The sequence below is a fragment of the Triturus cristatus genome, chromosome 6, assembly GCF_964204655.1.
Source record: "Triturus cristatus chromosome 6, aTriCri1.1, whole genome shotgun sequence".
Classification (NCBI taxonomy): Eukaryota; Metazoa; Chordata; class Amphibia; order Caudata; family Salamandridae; genus Triturus; species Triturus cristatus.
In genome coordinates, this window is record NC_140589.1 from 150,746,594 (window position 1) to 150,763,405 (window position 16,812).

Consider the following 16,812-nt stretch of genomic DNA (forward strand, 5'->3'; position numbering starts at 1 on the left):
TAGTTTCCCCCTTGGGGCTCTCAGGATTGAAGGGGAATTATTTCCCCAACATAAAACGCGCCACAGGGCGTGTTTTCACACGTCACCTCAGGCCCCATCCCCTCCCTTCACCACTGTGTAAACGCGCCCTGTGGCCGTTTTAAGTTGGGAGATTAAGTCCCCTTAAATCCTGAGGGTCCCTAGGGTCAAACTAGCCAACTAGGTACCTCCAGTAAGCGCTGTTGCAGAGAGGTGTAAAAGGGGCACGGCCTGCACCACCTCTCTGCAACGCAGTGCAGTGTCACTTACTGGAAGAATCTGATGGGCTAGTTGGCCCCAGGGGCCCTCAGGATTGAAGGGGAATTAATTCCCCAACTTAAAACACGCCACAGGGCGTGTTTGCACACGTCACCTCAGGCCCCGTCCCCTCCCTTCACCACTGTGTAAACGCGCCCTGTGTCCAATCTAAGTTGGGAAATTAAGTCCCTTTGAATCCTAAGGCTCCCTAGGGTCAAACTTGCCCACTAGGTACCTCCAGTAAGCGCCACAAAGCTGCGTTGCAGAGAGGTGCAAAAAGGGGCGTGGTCTCTGAACACCTGTCTGCCACACAGCTCCGTGGCGCATACTGGAGGTACCTGGTGGGCTAGTTGGCCCTCAGGGACCCTCAGTATTGAAAGAGAATTCATTCCCCAACTTACAACTCGCCACATGCGCGTTTGCACAATGGTGAAGGAAGGGGGCGTGGCCTGAGGTGACATGTCTGCAAACACGCCCTGTGGCGCGTTTTAAGTTGGAGAATTAATTCCTCCTCAATCCTGAGGGTCCCTGGGGGCCAACTAGCCCACCAGGTACCTCCAGTATGCGCCAGAGAGCTGCATTGCAGAGAGGTGTTCAGAGGCCACGCCCCTTTTTACAATACTCTGCAACGCAGCTCCGTGGCACTTACTGAAGGTACCTGGTGGGCTAGTTGCCCCCCAGGGACCCTCAAGATTGAAGGGGTATTAATTCCGCAACTTAAAACGTGCCACAGGGCGTGTTTGCACACTTGTCACCTCAGGCCCCGCCCCCTCCATTCACCACTGTGCAAACGCGCCCTGTGGCGCATTTTAAGTTGGGGGATTAACTCCCCTTGAATCCTGAGGGTCTCTGGGGCGCAACTAGCCCAACAGCTACCTCCATTAAGCGCCACAGAGCTGCGTTGCAGAGAGGTGTAAAAAGGGGTGTGGCCTCAGAACACCTCTGCAATTCAGCCCACTGGCGCATACTGGAGGTTCCAGATGGGCTAGTTGGCCCTCAGGGACCCCCAATATTCAAGGGGGATTTGTTCCCCATCTACAAACGCGCCAGGGGGCGCGTTTGCAGAGTGGTGCAAGAAGGGGGCGTGGCCTCCGGCGCGATGACGGTCTTTTTTTTAATTATTATTTTTAAGAAGGGGCTGTGTGGCCCACCTTCCTTTCCTTTTATATCAGCCCTGGGGATCCCATCCCTCAGTGCCTGACCCCTTTTCTTTTTTTTATCACCAATTTGGGAAGGGGGCCACGTGGCCCCCCTCCCAAGGCCATAATCGGCCCCGGGGACCCCATCCCCCGGGGAATGGCCACTTATTTTCTTTTTTTTTTTTAATTGGGGGGGCTGCGTGGCCCCCCTCCTCTGGCCATTTATGGCCCCGGGGACCCCATTCCCCGGGGCCGGCCTTTCTCTTTAAAAAATATTTTTTTTTATTATTTATAATTTGGGAGGGGGGGCGCATGACCCTCTCCCGGGCCACTTCTGGCCCTGGGGACCCCATTCCCCGGGGTCTGGCCATTTCCTTTTTTTTTTATTTGTTTGGAGGGGGGCCGCGTGGCCACCCTCCTAAGGCCTATTATGGCCCCGGGGACCACATCCCCTGAGGCAGGCCTTCCTAAAAAAAAAAAATTATATTCTATGGAGAGGGGGGCTGCGTGGCCCCCCTCCCGGGCCACTAATAAGCCCGGGGACACCATCCCCCGGGGCTGGCCTCTCGTTGGGGACCGTCGGGGGGTCCCCAATCCCCCCACAGTCCCAGCCGGCTCCCCGCCTCCTGCGGGAGCCGGCATTGCTTTTCCACATGGGGAGCTGCTAAGATGCAGCTCCCTATGTGGAAAAGCAATCGTCTTTGGTATTTGGAAGAGAGAGCAGGTTTCCCCTTAAGTGTTGACAAATTCCATGGCATCATCGGCACTGCCATTCCAGATACAGAATATATTGTCTACATATCTGGCCCAGGCTTTAACATGAGTTCTATACTGGTCCAGGTTACTGACCACTTGCTCCTCCCACCAGCCCAGGTACAGACCTGCAAAACTGAGGGCGAAGCAAGTGCCCATCGCAGTACCGAGTGTTTGACAGTATATTTGTCCGTCAAATTTTTTTCTTTTTTTGTGTTAAACAAGTCAAAATCATATCCAACAGCATTTCAGTATGAAACAAAAACGAAAGGGACCTGTTTCTCAAAAAGTATCGGCAGACCTTGATGCCCAATTCGTGGGGGATGCTGGTGTAGAAGCTGTTGACGTCTAAACTCATAAGCAGACATCCAGGGTGCCTTTCAACCGTCTCAATCAATCATAGGAAGTCTCCTGAGTCTTTAAGATAGGATGGAAGGGATTGTACCAATGGCTGCATATAAAAACCAACATACCTAGAATATTTTCCAGGCAGCTACCCCTAGTGGAAACAATGGGTCTCCCCGGGGGATTGGTTTTGTTTTCATGCAGTTTGGGCAGGAGGTAAAGGGCAGGTAATTTAGGGTACTTACATCTTAGAAAATTAACTTCCTCTAGTTCCAATAGACCCCTCTCTTTCCACTCATTCAACTGTTCTTGATAATTTGTATTTGCTGCATCATACTTATTTCTAGTACTTCTTTCATATCTGTTGCCATCTTGGACCTGATTAAGGCCTTCCTTTACATACGAGTCTTTGGACATAACAACAATGTTGCCCCCCTTGACTGATTTTTTTATCACTATATTAGTATCATTTTTAAGGGTTTTTATTGCTAACTGTTGAGCTTTTGACAGGTTACTTTTCACATATTTTTTCTGTTTAGACAATTTGTCTAGTTCCTTGGCCACTCCTTTCTCAAACACATCTATTGCTTCATTGGCAATCTATGGTAAAAAGATTGATTTGGGCCTAAAGCCACTGTCATGATTAAGGTCAAGTTTGATATTCTCATTCATTAAATTAAGGATAGGGTCTTGGTTAATCCCTGGGTCTCCCTCCAAATCATGGAGCATATGTAACATGTCTATGTCCCCTATCTGTATTTCACTGGGCATTTCATTAGTATTAAAGACAGGTTCTTTGACTTTTGTTGCAAACCATTTCCTCAATCTAAGTTTCCTGGTAAATTGAAAAAGGTCAATACAACCCTGAGTAGAATCAAAATCCGTTGAGGGACAGAAAGAAGACCATAAGACAATACCTCTGTCTCAATGTCACTGAACAAGAACAAGGGGACAAAAGAAGCAACAAAAATGATAGACTTGAAGACTGTGGTGAACCTGTCAAAACGAAAACTCAGTGACATTGAGATAGAGGTTTATAAAACTTCCCAATGTACAACACAGTGCACATTTGTGCACCACTGCCTATAGCATCACGCACTTCATTTCCCAATGTAAAACATAATGCACATTTGAGCACCACTGCATATAACACTACACTCCGAGACAGAGAAGTACATTCCACAACTTTCTCTTTCTCATTCTTTCAAAAGCACATCCTACACATTCTGTTCCTAGCAAAGCTGTAAAAAGCAAACAATCACACTCTGAAGCTTTAAGGAGACAAAATGAAATCAGAAGGCAGAGTGAATGAAAACACTTAAATTCAATTAAAACAACAGTAGTCAAAGGTCATCACGTGGTTCCAATACATGGCAGTGCCTCTAGCACTACAGCTTGCCTCCAGCACACACTGAGGACCCAGACATCAGCCTTTTCTCACCCCAGCATTATTGGAGCCTTGCCAGGTGAAGGAAAGAATGTTCCAGAACCACATAGGGGGTGGCACAAGATGCCCCCCACTTCAAAGACTGTCACCAGGTATAAATATTGGACCCACAAAACGCCACGTCTGGATCTGCAAAATACATCAAAATTCCTGTCTGGAACTCTAGAGAACCGCCCTGCTGCTACCTCAGGACTGCCCTGCGATTTGAAGGCCTGACTTGCTACTTGAAGAAGAAATGACCCATCTCCTTGAACCCATGACCCCACAAGTGACTCCAGGGGCTAGTTGGCAGGCCTCCAGTGTGAACTACAGGGACATAACAAGCACCAGAGTCCTTGATCCATGCACCTTGCCTTTGCTGAAGTTTTTCCTAACCCTCCCAAGTGGCGCCTCCAGGCCCTGGACTCAGGGAAGTGGTGTAAGGTAAGATGTGCTGCTCCTGCCTAACCCTAAAACTTGGGATGTAGACAATATTTCTAATAAAAATGCTTGGAGCTGACAGAAAACTGGGACCTCCCTGTCAGTCGATCTGCCCAAGATGCCTGACTTCGTGGTAGCTCCTCCTACATTCTTCTCCTTAACATCAAATCCAGTTCAGTGGGACCTCTCGGTGAATGTATCCGGCAGAGCCCTCACCGGCTACAGCCTTGAGATTTGTCCTGCTGGAGATTTTCAACTTCCAAAAAAATGCCAAAGTCAGAAAGGTAAAAATCGTCACCTCAGTTCCATCCAGTGTCTTCTCAACCATAACTCCTCCTCCTCTTACATGTCTGCTTTCTTGCCCTGCTGAACTCTACCTTCTCTGGAACTTTTCTTCAAAATTTCTTCTCAGTGCGAATGCATGCTGAGAACAGGCCCAATCCACCTTGTATATCCAACCCACGGTACAGATCGGTTGGACTTAACTTTTGACTTTGTACTGGTCTCTTGCGCCCAGATACCCATGGTAATTGATCTTTTAGACACTATTTTGCACAAAATCTTTTTAAATTAATTTGCCCGGTTCTACAGATTGGATTTAAATTGTTTTGGTGTCATTTTATTAATTAACATTTACTCACATTTTTCTAAATTGTTTTGGGATTTTTCTAGCATTGTCCTTTCACTTTGTTACTGTTTTTGTGCTGCATAAATAGTTTAGACTTTACCTTTAAGTTAAGCCTGATTAGTTTGTGCTAAGCTTAGGGTTAAGCACAGGTTAATTTAGTGACTTTTGTGGTTCACCCTGACAAGGATTGTGTTTGTTACTTGAGTGGGGCTGCCTCTCCCTCAACCATTTACCTGATTTCTTACAATTTCTCCGTTACTGCAGACACACACAGTTTACACAGCAAGGCTTACACTGCTAAACAGTCAAAAAGCATACGCCTATGAATCACGTTTGGGGAAGGGGACCAAAGTGAAACGGACTGGCAGAACTCTTGTTAACAGGAGAGGCCATTAGGCCACTCTTTCAATGCAGGTAACAGGAATAAAGGATTATTCCTGCATCTATACTAATCAACTGCCGCCAATAGGCAATATTTCTCAACCTAACGAAAAGACAGTAGTCATTCCCAACAAAGGAGGGGAGCACTTTGTGTACACCTTCCGACCATAGAGCCCAGCAGTGGGTCTTGATCCATGCAACAAGTACACAGTATACACACGTGATGTTTGTGTGCACTGAGGTGAAAAATCTGCAAAAAGGAACAGAAACTAGCTATAGGCAAGGGGGGCATGCTCCACTGAGCCTTGTAGAGGACATTCCCATCTTCACATTGGTGGTTCCAAAGTTTCCCACGATATCAGCACATTAGGGTGCCTGTTAGCCTCTTTGACATTTGACCTGATATATGATATTTTACTGACACTCATGTTATGAATGAAATTTAACAGGACCATGATCTTGATTGTCTATGACAAGAGTATACTTTTCTGAGCAGCACCTTTTTGGTTGATGAAGGTAGTAGAGGGTTCCACTTCTTCCATCTCTGATCTGACACAAGGCAACCCGGATTGCAAATATGTACCTGACAGCGGAAGCTGTGCACCGGGCTCCTGACTAAATACATTGTCAGAGTCTGCACCTTTCTGAAGATCTGTATGAATTTCTTTGAATACTTTTAGAGAGCATTATGAAGATTCTGCCCTTAGAGCAGAGTTTCTTTTTAAGTAATTAGTGATTTGAAATATCATCAGATAGGTTTTCGCCTAGATTCTGCCATTGCTTTCTCATAGATTCTGCCATTAAAATGTGGGTGGTGTAGTATGGAAGAGGCTCGTGTAGGCAAATTGCTGTAGTATACAATTCAGTTCTTTAGAGGGAAAACGCTGTACTGGGTTAATTAAAAATGTTGGCCTGTTTTTTTGCATAATAAGTTTATATTGTTTGTATGTGCATGAACAGTGATTCATAGCTGTTAATTTAATTACAATGTTCTTTTATTCATAGTGAACCACTTATGAAGGGCCAATAATGGCCCGAAATGCATTGGGTATAATAAGAATTATGACTAAGGATGTTCGCGTATTCTTTGTGTGCCCAGAAAAAGGCCCGGATGGGTATATCTGCAGCATTAGAAACTTTCCCGCATGCCACTGCACCTTACGTGTGAAATAACATGGACAATAAATTAAATTTATGAAATGACGGAGTACTTTTGAACAATCATTTTCTAAATTGGATTAATGGTAAACACTCATTGTTAATCAAGGAGCAGGCTGTGTGCTGGATCGGAGTGAAACTTCGTTCGATTGTTAATATAAAAATGAGTACAACACATCTAGAAGACTTGAAAGAAAACAGCTGAGCAGTGAAAATGGAAAACATTAGATTAAAAAGTGTCTAACCACTGGGTCTAATTGATGTGTGTTTCCCTTACATGTACTCTGCCACTCACCCACCTTATCTAGAGTTTCCCCGATTTTTCTGAGTACCACAGTGGGGGAAATTGCCTGGGACCTAGGCCTTAGATTTCTCTCCTCAAAAGATTTAACATTTGAAAAATGCACCAGGTTGCAGTCTGGTGGCTGGGGATTCAGGAACAATTGAGAACTTGAAAATAAAACACAATATTTACCAATATCATTGTCACCAAAGCTGTAGGAAAGAGCCCTTTTTGTACGGTCACCCACACAATTTTGCCCCAATGCTGATGGTTATAGCTGAAACATTCTGACCAAACCCCTATGCCAGTGCTCTATCCCTAAAACATGATGTAGCAAATTAGTTCTCCCAGTTGTAAAGGACTTTAACTCACTAGAAGTCCCTAGTAAAGTAGTAACAAAGGTACCCAGGGCCTGGATGTTAAAGGAGTCACCAGGGCCTGAAGCACTAGTTGTGCCACCCTGAGTGACTCAATTAAACAGATTACAGCAGGCCTGCCTTTGCAGACTGCAGGAACAATGCAAACTGCTCCAACACGACTTTGACCTCACCATGAGTGGCAACATCAAAGCACTATCATTAATATATGTCAGGCACCCTTATGGCAGGCCTCCTAAACCCAGGAGGCAGGGTGCAGTATTTTAAAGGTCTGGACATATAAATGTGCATTTATATGCCCTTATAGTAGCCCTATCTAATAAGTACTACTATTAGTGATCAGCGGTCCATATGATAACATGGGCTGACACATCCAAGGTCTCCAACTCATTATGGTACCATTGAATATGGCCATGTTTGGTATCAAACAATGTGCCTCCTCACCTCTGACATGATTCCAATATCGGGTTTGATGTGGCATGCCCTCAGGTGGCTACCTTAGAGGTTGCCCATCTGGCCTCCCCAGCCTCTCCTGTGCTCTGGCTGGCAGCCTGCAACTGCTACCGCTAAGACAGAAATCTGACCTCCTGTCAGGCAATGTGAACACTCGAAGGAGTCAGAAACGAAGGCCTGGCTTGGACGGAGATGATACCTCCCCCCTGATAGGCTAGCTAGTGAAGTGACACATCAAGGAGGTGAGCTTCAAATCATGCATCGCCTCTGATATGCACTCAGGCTGACTCCCAAAGGAGGAAGCCACCATTCCCCTGCCCCCAAGCAAATTTGCACCCGGGGAGGGGGGGGGGGGAAATTTGTTAGTCAGAGGGAGTACAGCCCCAGAAGGCTGGCCACACCCTTAGGGTGGGCTACCTGGTCTGGACAGCCACGGCAGGTTGATGCCATTTTTAGAAGTGGCAGAATAGAGGGTTCTGGGTAGAAAAAAAGTGACCCCACCCTGGATGTGGTCACCTCGGGGGCAGATTAGCCCATTAGCCACTTGCACCATCTCCCCTAATGCCCCTAAATCTAGGATTTAAGGGACTCCCCTTACACCAGAACCTTAGAATTGTGAAGACTGCAAAGAAGAACAGAGAAGAGACCCGAGTCTGCGACAGCAGGAGCTGCACAAACCAAAGATGGGATGCTCTACACCGGTGACAACTCTCCTGGAACTGTATGACTGCAACTTCTCCTGGACCAAAGACCGGCTCTCCCAGACAGAGGAATCCCTTTGAGAGCCAGAGGCAACTCCAGACTCCCTAGTGGCACTAGTCCCCTGCCACCGCAGGTAAAAACAACGTCCCAGAACAAAAGAATCGCTGGCCTTCAGGCTCTCTGAGGGATTGCCCAAAAGTAGATGGTCCAGTGCACTGTTGGAAACATAGTCCTGACCTCCAGCAAGTTTCAGGCAGCTACTGTTTTCCCCCGGACTTCCTCCGGCCATCAAAGTATCATCTTGCTGATCTTCCCACTGTCAAGGCTTGTTGGCGGCCAGTCTGGTTACTCCTCTTCATTCAATGTTGCAACATGAAGGAACCACACAAACCTTCAACCGACCATAGCAGTGTCCCAGTTGTTGACATTTGGCATCCGTTTCCTCCCCAGCACCATCTAAGCGGGAAACCCAGCTCTCCCGCGGCTCCCTCTTGGACACCAAGGACAGCCATAACAGCTCAGCACCCGGGCCTCTCGGATCGGTAGAGTTGAACTGACTGTTTTGGCTATGTCATGGGACCCGCATCACCTACCCTTCTGTAGGTTCAACATAACTCGACATGCAAGTGACCGATTGTCACTAATGCTTTTTTTCCCATTGGCCTCAGCAGTAATGTTTTACAGTATCTAACTGCACTGATTTGTGCTTTTTTTAAAAATCCATAACTCCAGCTATATACCTCCAATTGTGCTTGTTTTGATGTCTAAATTTATATAAAATATGCTTTATTTTTATAAATTGGTGTCGGATTTCATTTGAGTCGTGTCAATTACTTATCGTCCATGTTGGTACTCTGAAATGCTTAACACATGTTCTTCTAGTAATGCCACTCTGCTCTTTGCCACACTGCCTGGACTGAGCTAGGGATTTATTATTGTGAATCCAAGGACAATCTTTGGGCTATCGTGTTAGTATTACATGGTGAGTCCTAACCAGCATCAGCACATAATACACCACTTCCCTACAAAAGGTAGATATTTTTATCTCAAATAATGAGCCTCTAACTAAGATCATATTGTTCAGTAAGTATAATAAATAAAGTATAACTTTTCTTTGTAATTGACTAACTCTTTAACTACCATGTATCAACTGCAAGTGAAACCCAATAGAATGTGTATACCAACCTATATTATCATATATGCAGCCATACTGTAACTTGCACGTCCAGGTACCTTGTGCAATATTTGGATGCATTTTTGTGCTGTGTCTGTTTAGCTTGTGACAATGTCTTTTGTGTGGTTTTGTATTTGAAAAGTTAATTTATGTCTTTAATGTTACTTAAACATTGAGTGTGTTCCTTCATGAAATTTTAAAGTGTATTAACAGTACATACTTTCTTATTCATACATTTATTACAAAATCCTTCTGACCATCATTTTCTTTTTCAGGACTTAAAAGAGAGGATTGCACAGGTGTGTGTGAAGATTCACAAAAGCGTGTCTGCCAAATCTGCTCAATATTTAGAAGAAACCAGGAGGCACTACTACATCACACCCAGTAATTATCTGGGTTTTATCAAGACTTTTACAAATATTCTGCAGGCCAAGAAGACGAAAACTTTAAATGACAGGTAACCATCACCAACTTATCTACAGTTACTATTTACACGTCTGTAGGCGGACAGGGTTTCCAAACGAGAAATTCAGAGGAATTCTGTGGTGTTTCCCATCCTCAAATAAACAGGAAAAAAGAAACAAAAGTAGGTGGACCCATAAGTTAGTACCGAGTTACTGGAGTAAATTATGAGTACTTTTTCTTACTCCTGGAATTCATGAGTAAACCAGGAAGGAGTACTGCAAAAGTAAGTCACAATCTTTGTGGACCAGGCCCAGTATTCATTCACCCCCCCTTTCATCTTTTGGTTGTTCTACAGAGCGAAAAGCATTTTTCTTCCGGAGAAAAATAGACCATAAAAGAGAAGGTGCATTTATGGCACTCTGATCCTAAATCAGCAGATTGTTCACCTGCAAGCAGTAGGGAAACAAGGCCCTTGCCTGGAAATCTATGACAGCAAAAGATACACAATTGATGGACGTAATGTAGAACACATCAAAACATTCACCCCCAGTCAATAGAGCTGGGTTAAATACATCTTTCTTTCGCTCACCATGCCACTCCAGTTTAGACCTGGCTATATGCAAATCAGTCTTGACCCTGTGCCTCATGGGAATAGTCCAGCCCAAACTACCAAGCCAAGTCCTCCCTGGACCGGAAACAAGCATCCTAGGACCATTTTTGGGGTTTCATCCCTCATCAGTCAGGATAGCTTGAATCCAGTGGCACAGTGAGCACGGGACCCATGTCTGGGCATACCCGGCGCACTTAGGGTGAGAAAGCAAAATACACACAATTGATGGACGGAATACAGAACAAATCAAAACATTCATCCCCCAGTCAAGAGTTCTGCGTTAAATCCATCATTCTTTTGCTGACCATGCCACCCCAGTTTAGACATGGCCATATGCAAATCAATCTTGACCCTGTGCCTCATGGGAACAGTCCAGCCCAAACTACCAAGCCAAGTCCTCCCTGGACCGGAAACAAGCATCCTAGGACCATCTTCGGGGTTTCATCCCTCATCAGTCAGGATAGCTTGAATCCAGTGGCACAGTGAGCACGGGACCTATGTCTGGGCATACCCAGTCACAGATTGCTATGCCTAATCTTTTGATTTTTATTATGAATTATGAAGTAAGAGCAAATTTAGGACCAATGTAAACCTTATTTCCATGCTCCTAAATTCAGTTAGTTTTGTTAACAGAACTCATAGTTTTGGGTGTGGAAGTTAGGGGTACTGGAGATTTACATGTTCAATAATTACAATGTAACTTTTTGGGAAACGATTTAGGTAATACACCAAAAATCCCTAAATATGCTCTTAACAAAAATAGATCGCTGTTTAATGTATACTGGACTATATACAAAAAGAATTACTTTTTGTGATATAAAAGCAAGCAAACATGAGTTCAGTTTCAAATCCATGTTTTTATTAAGTCCAGTTCTTAGTGGGAGCATCTACCATTGAACTTCCGGAACTCTTGGCTATGATCTTCGTTGATCTTATACACTCTTTTGTCAGTCGGTGTCACTGATCTGCATGATCGGAAAAAAAGGCAAAAATCTAAATTATAATATCTAAATCCTTAATATCATTTTTAGGAATTTTTTTAATCAAATATAAACCCAGTAATATTAAGAGTTCCACAAATTCCACTCTCTCACCCCCTACATTTTCACTTTACGTATGTAACCTCTTACCTCAGTTTTCAATGACACTTCAATGTGGCTATGCCATAACTCCAATGATACCCAACTTTACATTTGTGCCTCTGGGTGCAAACTATAGAGAATTAGTCAGACCCAAACGTAATGCATACTCCTTTCAATGATTCTCCATCTCCAGTAGAGAAATGGCTCGAATCGATTGACTGGCATTATCTCTTTTTCGGTGGTTCTCGTAAAGTCTCTTGGCTTTATCATCGACCAGAATCTTTCTAACTCTGAATTGCCTCTTCACCAACTATATCTACCCAAGATACTAAAGTCATAAATCCCTCTCTCAGGCTTGTGAAAGACACAGTCCAGGCAATTGTTCTCCCACAGCTAGATTTTGCATGCCTTAACAAATCATTTATTGCTCCTTTAAGAGCTATACTCCATGGGGCTCGCAGGGCCATTACAGGCACCAAAAAGTCAGAACACATACTTCCCACATCTTTTCCATCCTGAAGCACCTTCACTGGCATCCCCTTGAAGCACAGGTCGACTTTAAAATCACATGCATAACACATAAATAAATCCACAATAGAGTACCTTCTTACTTGAAGGATAAACTACAACTCAATGGTTTTCCAAAAATTCGACAAAACATCAAAACAGGCCTGTGCAAGTCTTGTTCTAAGGATAGATAAATGCATGCCTGACTCCCCCTCACACTAAATCAGGTTCGACTGCCCTTCTGTAAAGAATTGAAAACATGCCCCTTCAAACTATACATCCCTGTATATTGCCTACCTACTATTTTTCTGTTATGTCAAGTTTTAACTCCACAGGATCTTTATTCTACAACTTTTATTCTGCAGGTAGGTTTACTCTGTATTCTAATACTTGCTAATGCTTTTGCTCCACATGCTTCAATGATTTGTATGTTACAAGTTATTTTATACGTTTAAAGAAAAATGTGTAAAAACGTAGCATTTTTTTAATATAAATATTTATAAAATTATTTTTAAAAATAAAAATGAAGGTTAGTTAAATTACCATATAATTTTAAATGATACTAATTAATGTTTTAGGAGAGGGATGCAAGCATTATAGTGGAATAGGGTGGGAAGTATATTATTACTCCAGTATTAAAATTAATACTTTAAATATAAATTCATTATAAAAGTTGTTAAAATATGTGCAATATATTTTTAAATATGGAAATGGTAGGTATGGGAAGAACCCCCCAAAAATCAAATGTGTTTATAAATTAACATTTGTAAAATAATATGAGCAGGGTGCAAAGGTCATAGGGGAATAGGGTATTAATTGTAATACTAAGGTATTACAATTAATATTATTTTCAAAATATACATTAATTATAAAAGTGTATTAAATTATGTGTAGTATATTTTTAAATATAGAAAAGGACAGTTGACGCCCCAATAAATTTTACAAAAATCAAATTTGACATTACAAAATTAGGAGTTGGATGCAAAGGTTATAAAGGAATAGGGAGGGGAGTGTATTATTACGCAGGTATTTTGAATAATACTATTAACTGTGTAAATAATACTTCACATTCTTTTATTATATATTTCAACATTGACTACATTTTTAATACACAAATCATTCATGTATTAAAAATAATCAAATTAATTTGTAGAACATAGAAAGATACTTTTTTAATGAAAATTATAAAGTAAATAACATTTATTTAAAAAACTATTTTTAAACAATAGCAAAATTAATAATAATTTTAAACAATAAAAGATAATTCATCTGTATATTAATATTTTTTATACATTTTATAAACATTAAACAAACATTTTCAAAGTATTATAAATATTAACTTTTTCATACTGTTTTCCATGGAAGTCTATGGGGAATATTGTCCTTTCTCGTTAATTGGTTGCTGCATAATTTTCTTCATTCAATTAGCAGTCAGTCGTACAGGATTGAGGTATGCAGCTGAGTTCCGTTGGTAACTTTAAATTTGAAACATAAATAGTATAAAGAGTAATATTTATAGTAAGCATAGGTTAAGAGAGATGTCTGTGTACTGAGGATGTTACAATTGGTCAGTATGTTTTTGTTTACACAATATTACTTTCAGAGGTCGCTGAACTCTACGCACACCAGGAGCCAAATAGCAAATGTTTACTTTCGGTGCATTTTATTTTTGAAAAAATGAATTTTTCTTTTTTCAAAGTGACATTTATTTATCCTTTTTGTGGTATACAGCTCCTTTTTAAAGATTTTTTTTCTCAGAACATGTTTTTGATGAGCTTTCAGTATAAAGATCTTTGTTTTTGAGACGGTGCATGTTTAGGCGAAAAGGTAATCTCCCATTTTTCATTTTAAACACAGCTTTTTTTTTTAATGAAATAATTTTCAGGTTTTTAAAGAGATTTGGATTAAAGATAAAAATGTGAATTACAAGTAAGCCCCGGTAAATGGTTCTTAACAAATTACCAAAGCTTGAAAAAAAAAGACAACAACAGGTAGAGCATTAAAAATTAAAAAATACAGCCAGTTGTATATTTGAGAATAAAAATAGGAGAGCAAATGAAAAAAATGTGTTGTGTTTAATATGAGTAGTTAGTGATTAATAGTTTGTCATGTATGCAATGTTTTCCAAATGGTCTGCACCACAAACATGCCAAATAGTTGAAGTTTGGAATAGAGTTGCTCATTCACGTGTTTTGTGTTTTTGATACTGTGGGCTGGAGACTGTTTGAAAAAGATTGTGCTTGTCTCGTTTCTTGAAAACGTTGCTTCTTTCTCAACATTTTCAAGAAATGGTACAAAATTGGATGGGCTTTAGCTATTGCACAGGAGAAGGAGTTATGCCACCCCTCTAAAGCATTGTTAGATTTTGCACCCCCCTCTATAAAATGTTGAGTAGCAGTTCCACAATTCAATATGATGCCTTTATAGTCTCCTACAGCCCAACCTGTTTAGATGGCCAATCCAGTTTTGCTCAAAATAATTTAGTAGTTACACCAATTTTCTTAATTGTTTTCTAAAAAACTGTGTTATAGTAATTCCTGAGTACGATTCATCTATGTGTTCAGAGGGTACAAAGGCTAAGGCCGTTATTTTTTCAATTCAAAATGCAGTGTACTATCTGTAATGTAACTCACTGCTATGGATGTTTTTGGAATTTTACGCAATATTTCCTATGAAACATGGAAAATAACACGTTGGATTGGCGTCTTAGGGTACAAGTTGGTGTTTGTAGTAATTATTGCCAATTCAAAGTCAATTATTATTTTTGCAGGACTTTTATTCATTGGTGTAGTTTTAATATCAGATAGATATTATGGATTATGGTCCATGCATTGGTTACCTCCCAACTGGACTATGCCTATTTTCTCTATCTGTGGTTACCAGGCGACCTGACTCAGAGGCTTCAGATGGTGCAGAACTCGGCTGCAAGGCTAATCCATAGGGTCCCTTTTCGCCAGCACACATCTCGACATCCGAGATAGCTTCACTGGCTCCCTATGGCCAGGAGGAGTGAGTTTAAGGCACTTACCCTGGCTTTTCGAGCTTATCACGCCAAAGGGCCAGGATATCTCAGGTCAAGGCTCATCCCATATCATCAGGAGCGGACATTGAGATCTAATCAGCAGCGTTTGATCAATGTCCCCCGTTTTGCACAAAAATGCAACAAGGAGGCAGGTCCTTCACTGTAAGGACGTTCAAATTGAGGAACGCTTTGCCCAGCCACCTACGCATGCTGGATGCAGAACAGGATTTCAGAAAGGGTTTAAAATCCTGGCTCTTTAGGCAGGGGGTAGTAGTATCTGGAGCTTCTCGGTCTCTCGAGTCTGCTAGCACCGGGACACCTCTTTTGAGGTAGCTGTCCACTCGATAAGTGGTCATTGATTGATTGATTGATAGAAACTCGCTGCAAGTTGAGGATTCATTGTCAGGTAATAAAGCATAGACTAATGGGATTGTGCTTTGAATAATAGAACCATGAATAGTGCATAAATGGGTGAAAGGATGAGATGTTGTTTTAAAAGTACATCCATCATCCAAATATTTGTATTTTCAGAGGTAACAAGATTGTGAGCAGTGGCAAAAATGTGTATTTTTTAACAGAGGAAATGTTATTATAGACTAGAAAGGGTTCTTGAGAGTAAGTTTATTTAAGATGAGGAGGTATTATTATGGCAAAGTAACTTTTAGTGTAAATGGCAAATGATGTACTTACCTGTCTTTTAGGATTTACCATTCTTTTTAAATTTGGAACTTTGAGCAGTTGTCCAGCAACATGTGAAGGGGCATTTGTGGATACCTGTAGTTGTAGATAACCTGAAAGCTCACTGGAGGTGCTTACTAATGCATTTAGCGGTTGAACTGTGCCTCTTTTGACTAAGGGCCTGAACACGAGTTTGGCGAACAGGGTTACTCCGTCACAAATGTGACGGATATCCTGTCTGCCGTATTACAATTCCATAATATCCCATGGAACTTGTAAAAGGGCCGAAGGGATATCTGTCACGTTTGTGGTGGAGTATCCCATCAGTCAAACTCGTAATCGGTGCCTAAATCTGTTGCAGAGGCAGAGTAATTATGTTTGTTCCGTGAACAACTGTGATTGCTCTGCCTTTGCAATAGGCTGAGTGGTAATTAACACATATACAGTCCAGGCCTACATTCAGTATTCACTATAAATATACATGTTGCACTTTAACAACGTTTCCCCATTTTCATTGCACATATGTGGCCAGTGATGTGTTTTCCATTTCCTTTTTCATGTGAAATAGACCTTAAAATGAAAGAGAGAAACATATGTGTTGTATTTTAAATTTAGTTGAACTGAAATTTCAGATTTGTTGTTCATCAAAACCTGTGAAAAAAATGAAATATTGTTTATTTAATTGTTTCCAAGTCGCCACTGTTTAAAAAACAAAACGTTAGCACTGGAAAACATATATGTGGTTATTTATTTCTAATTTACAAAATTTACATAGCAATTTGTTATTAGTTAAGAATGTGTTTTTTTACCTTTTATTTTGTTGGTTGAGAGAATGGTTTCTCGCTTACAGATTGTTGAAAGTGTTTTTTTATCTACCTGAAAAGGGGGCAAAATGTAATGATGTGGTTTGGTTGTTTGTGGCATTTTGATTCTATTGGCTGTCAAAAGACAATTTCGAAATTCCTGAAAACT

The 16,812-nt window shown here is 41.6% G+C and overlaps 1 protein-coding gene across 1 annotated transcript in view; it reads left to right on the plus strand.

Annotated features, from left to right (window-relative positions):
* Window positions 1-16,812, plus strand: part of DNAH14 (dynein axonemal heavy chain 14) — an 894,889-nt gene that overhangs the window by 561,383 nt on the left and 316,694 nt on the right. Inside the window, exon 58 of the mRNA XM_085610384.1 lies at window positions 9,812-9,993. Within this exon, the coding sequence (XP_085466510.1) occupies window positions 9,812-9,993 (182 nt within the window). The remainder of the gene's footprint in view (window positions 1-9,811; window positions 9,994-16,812) is intronic.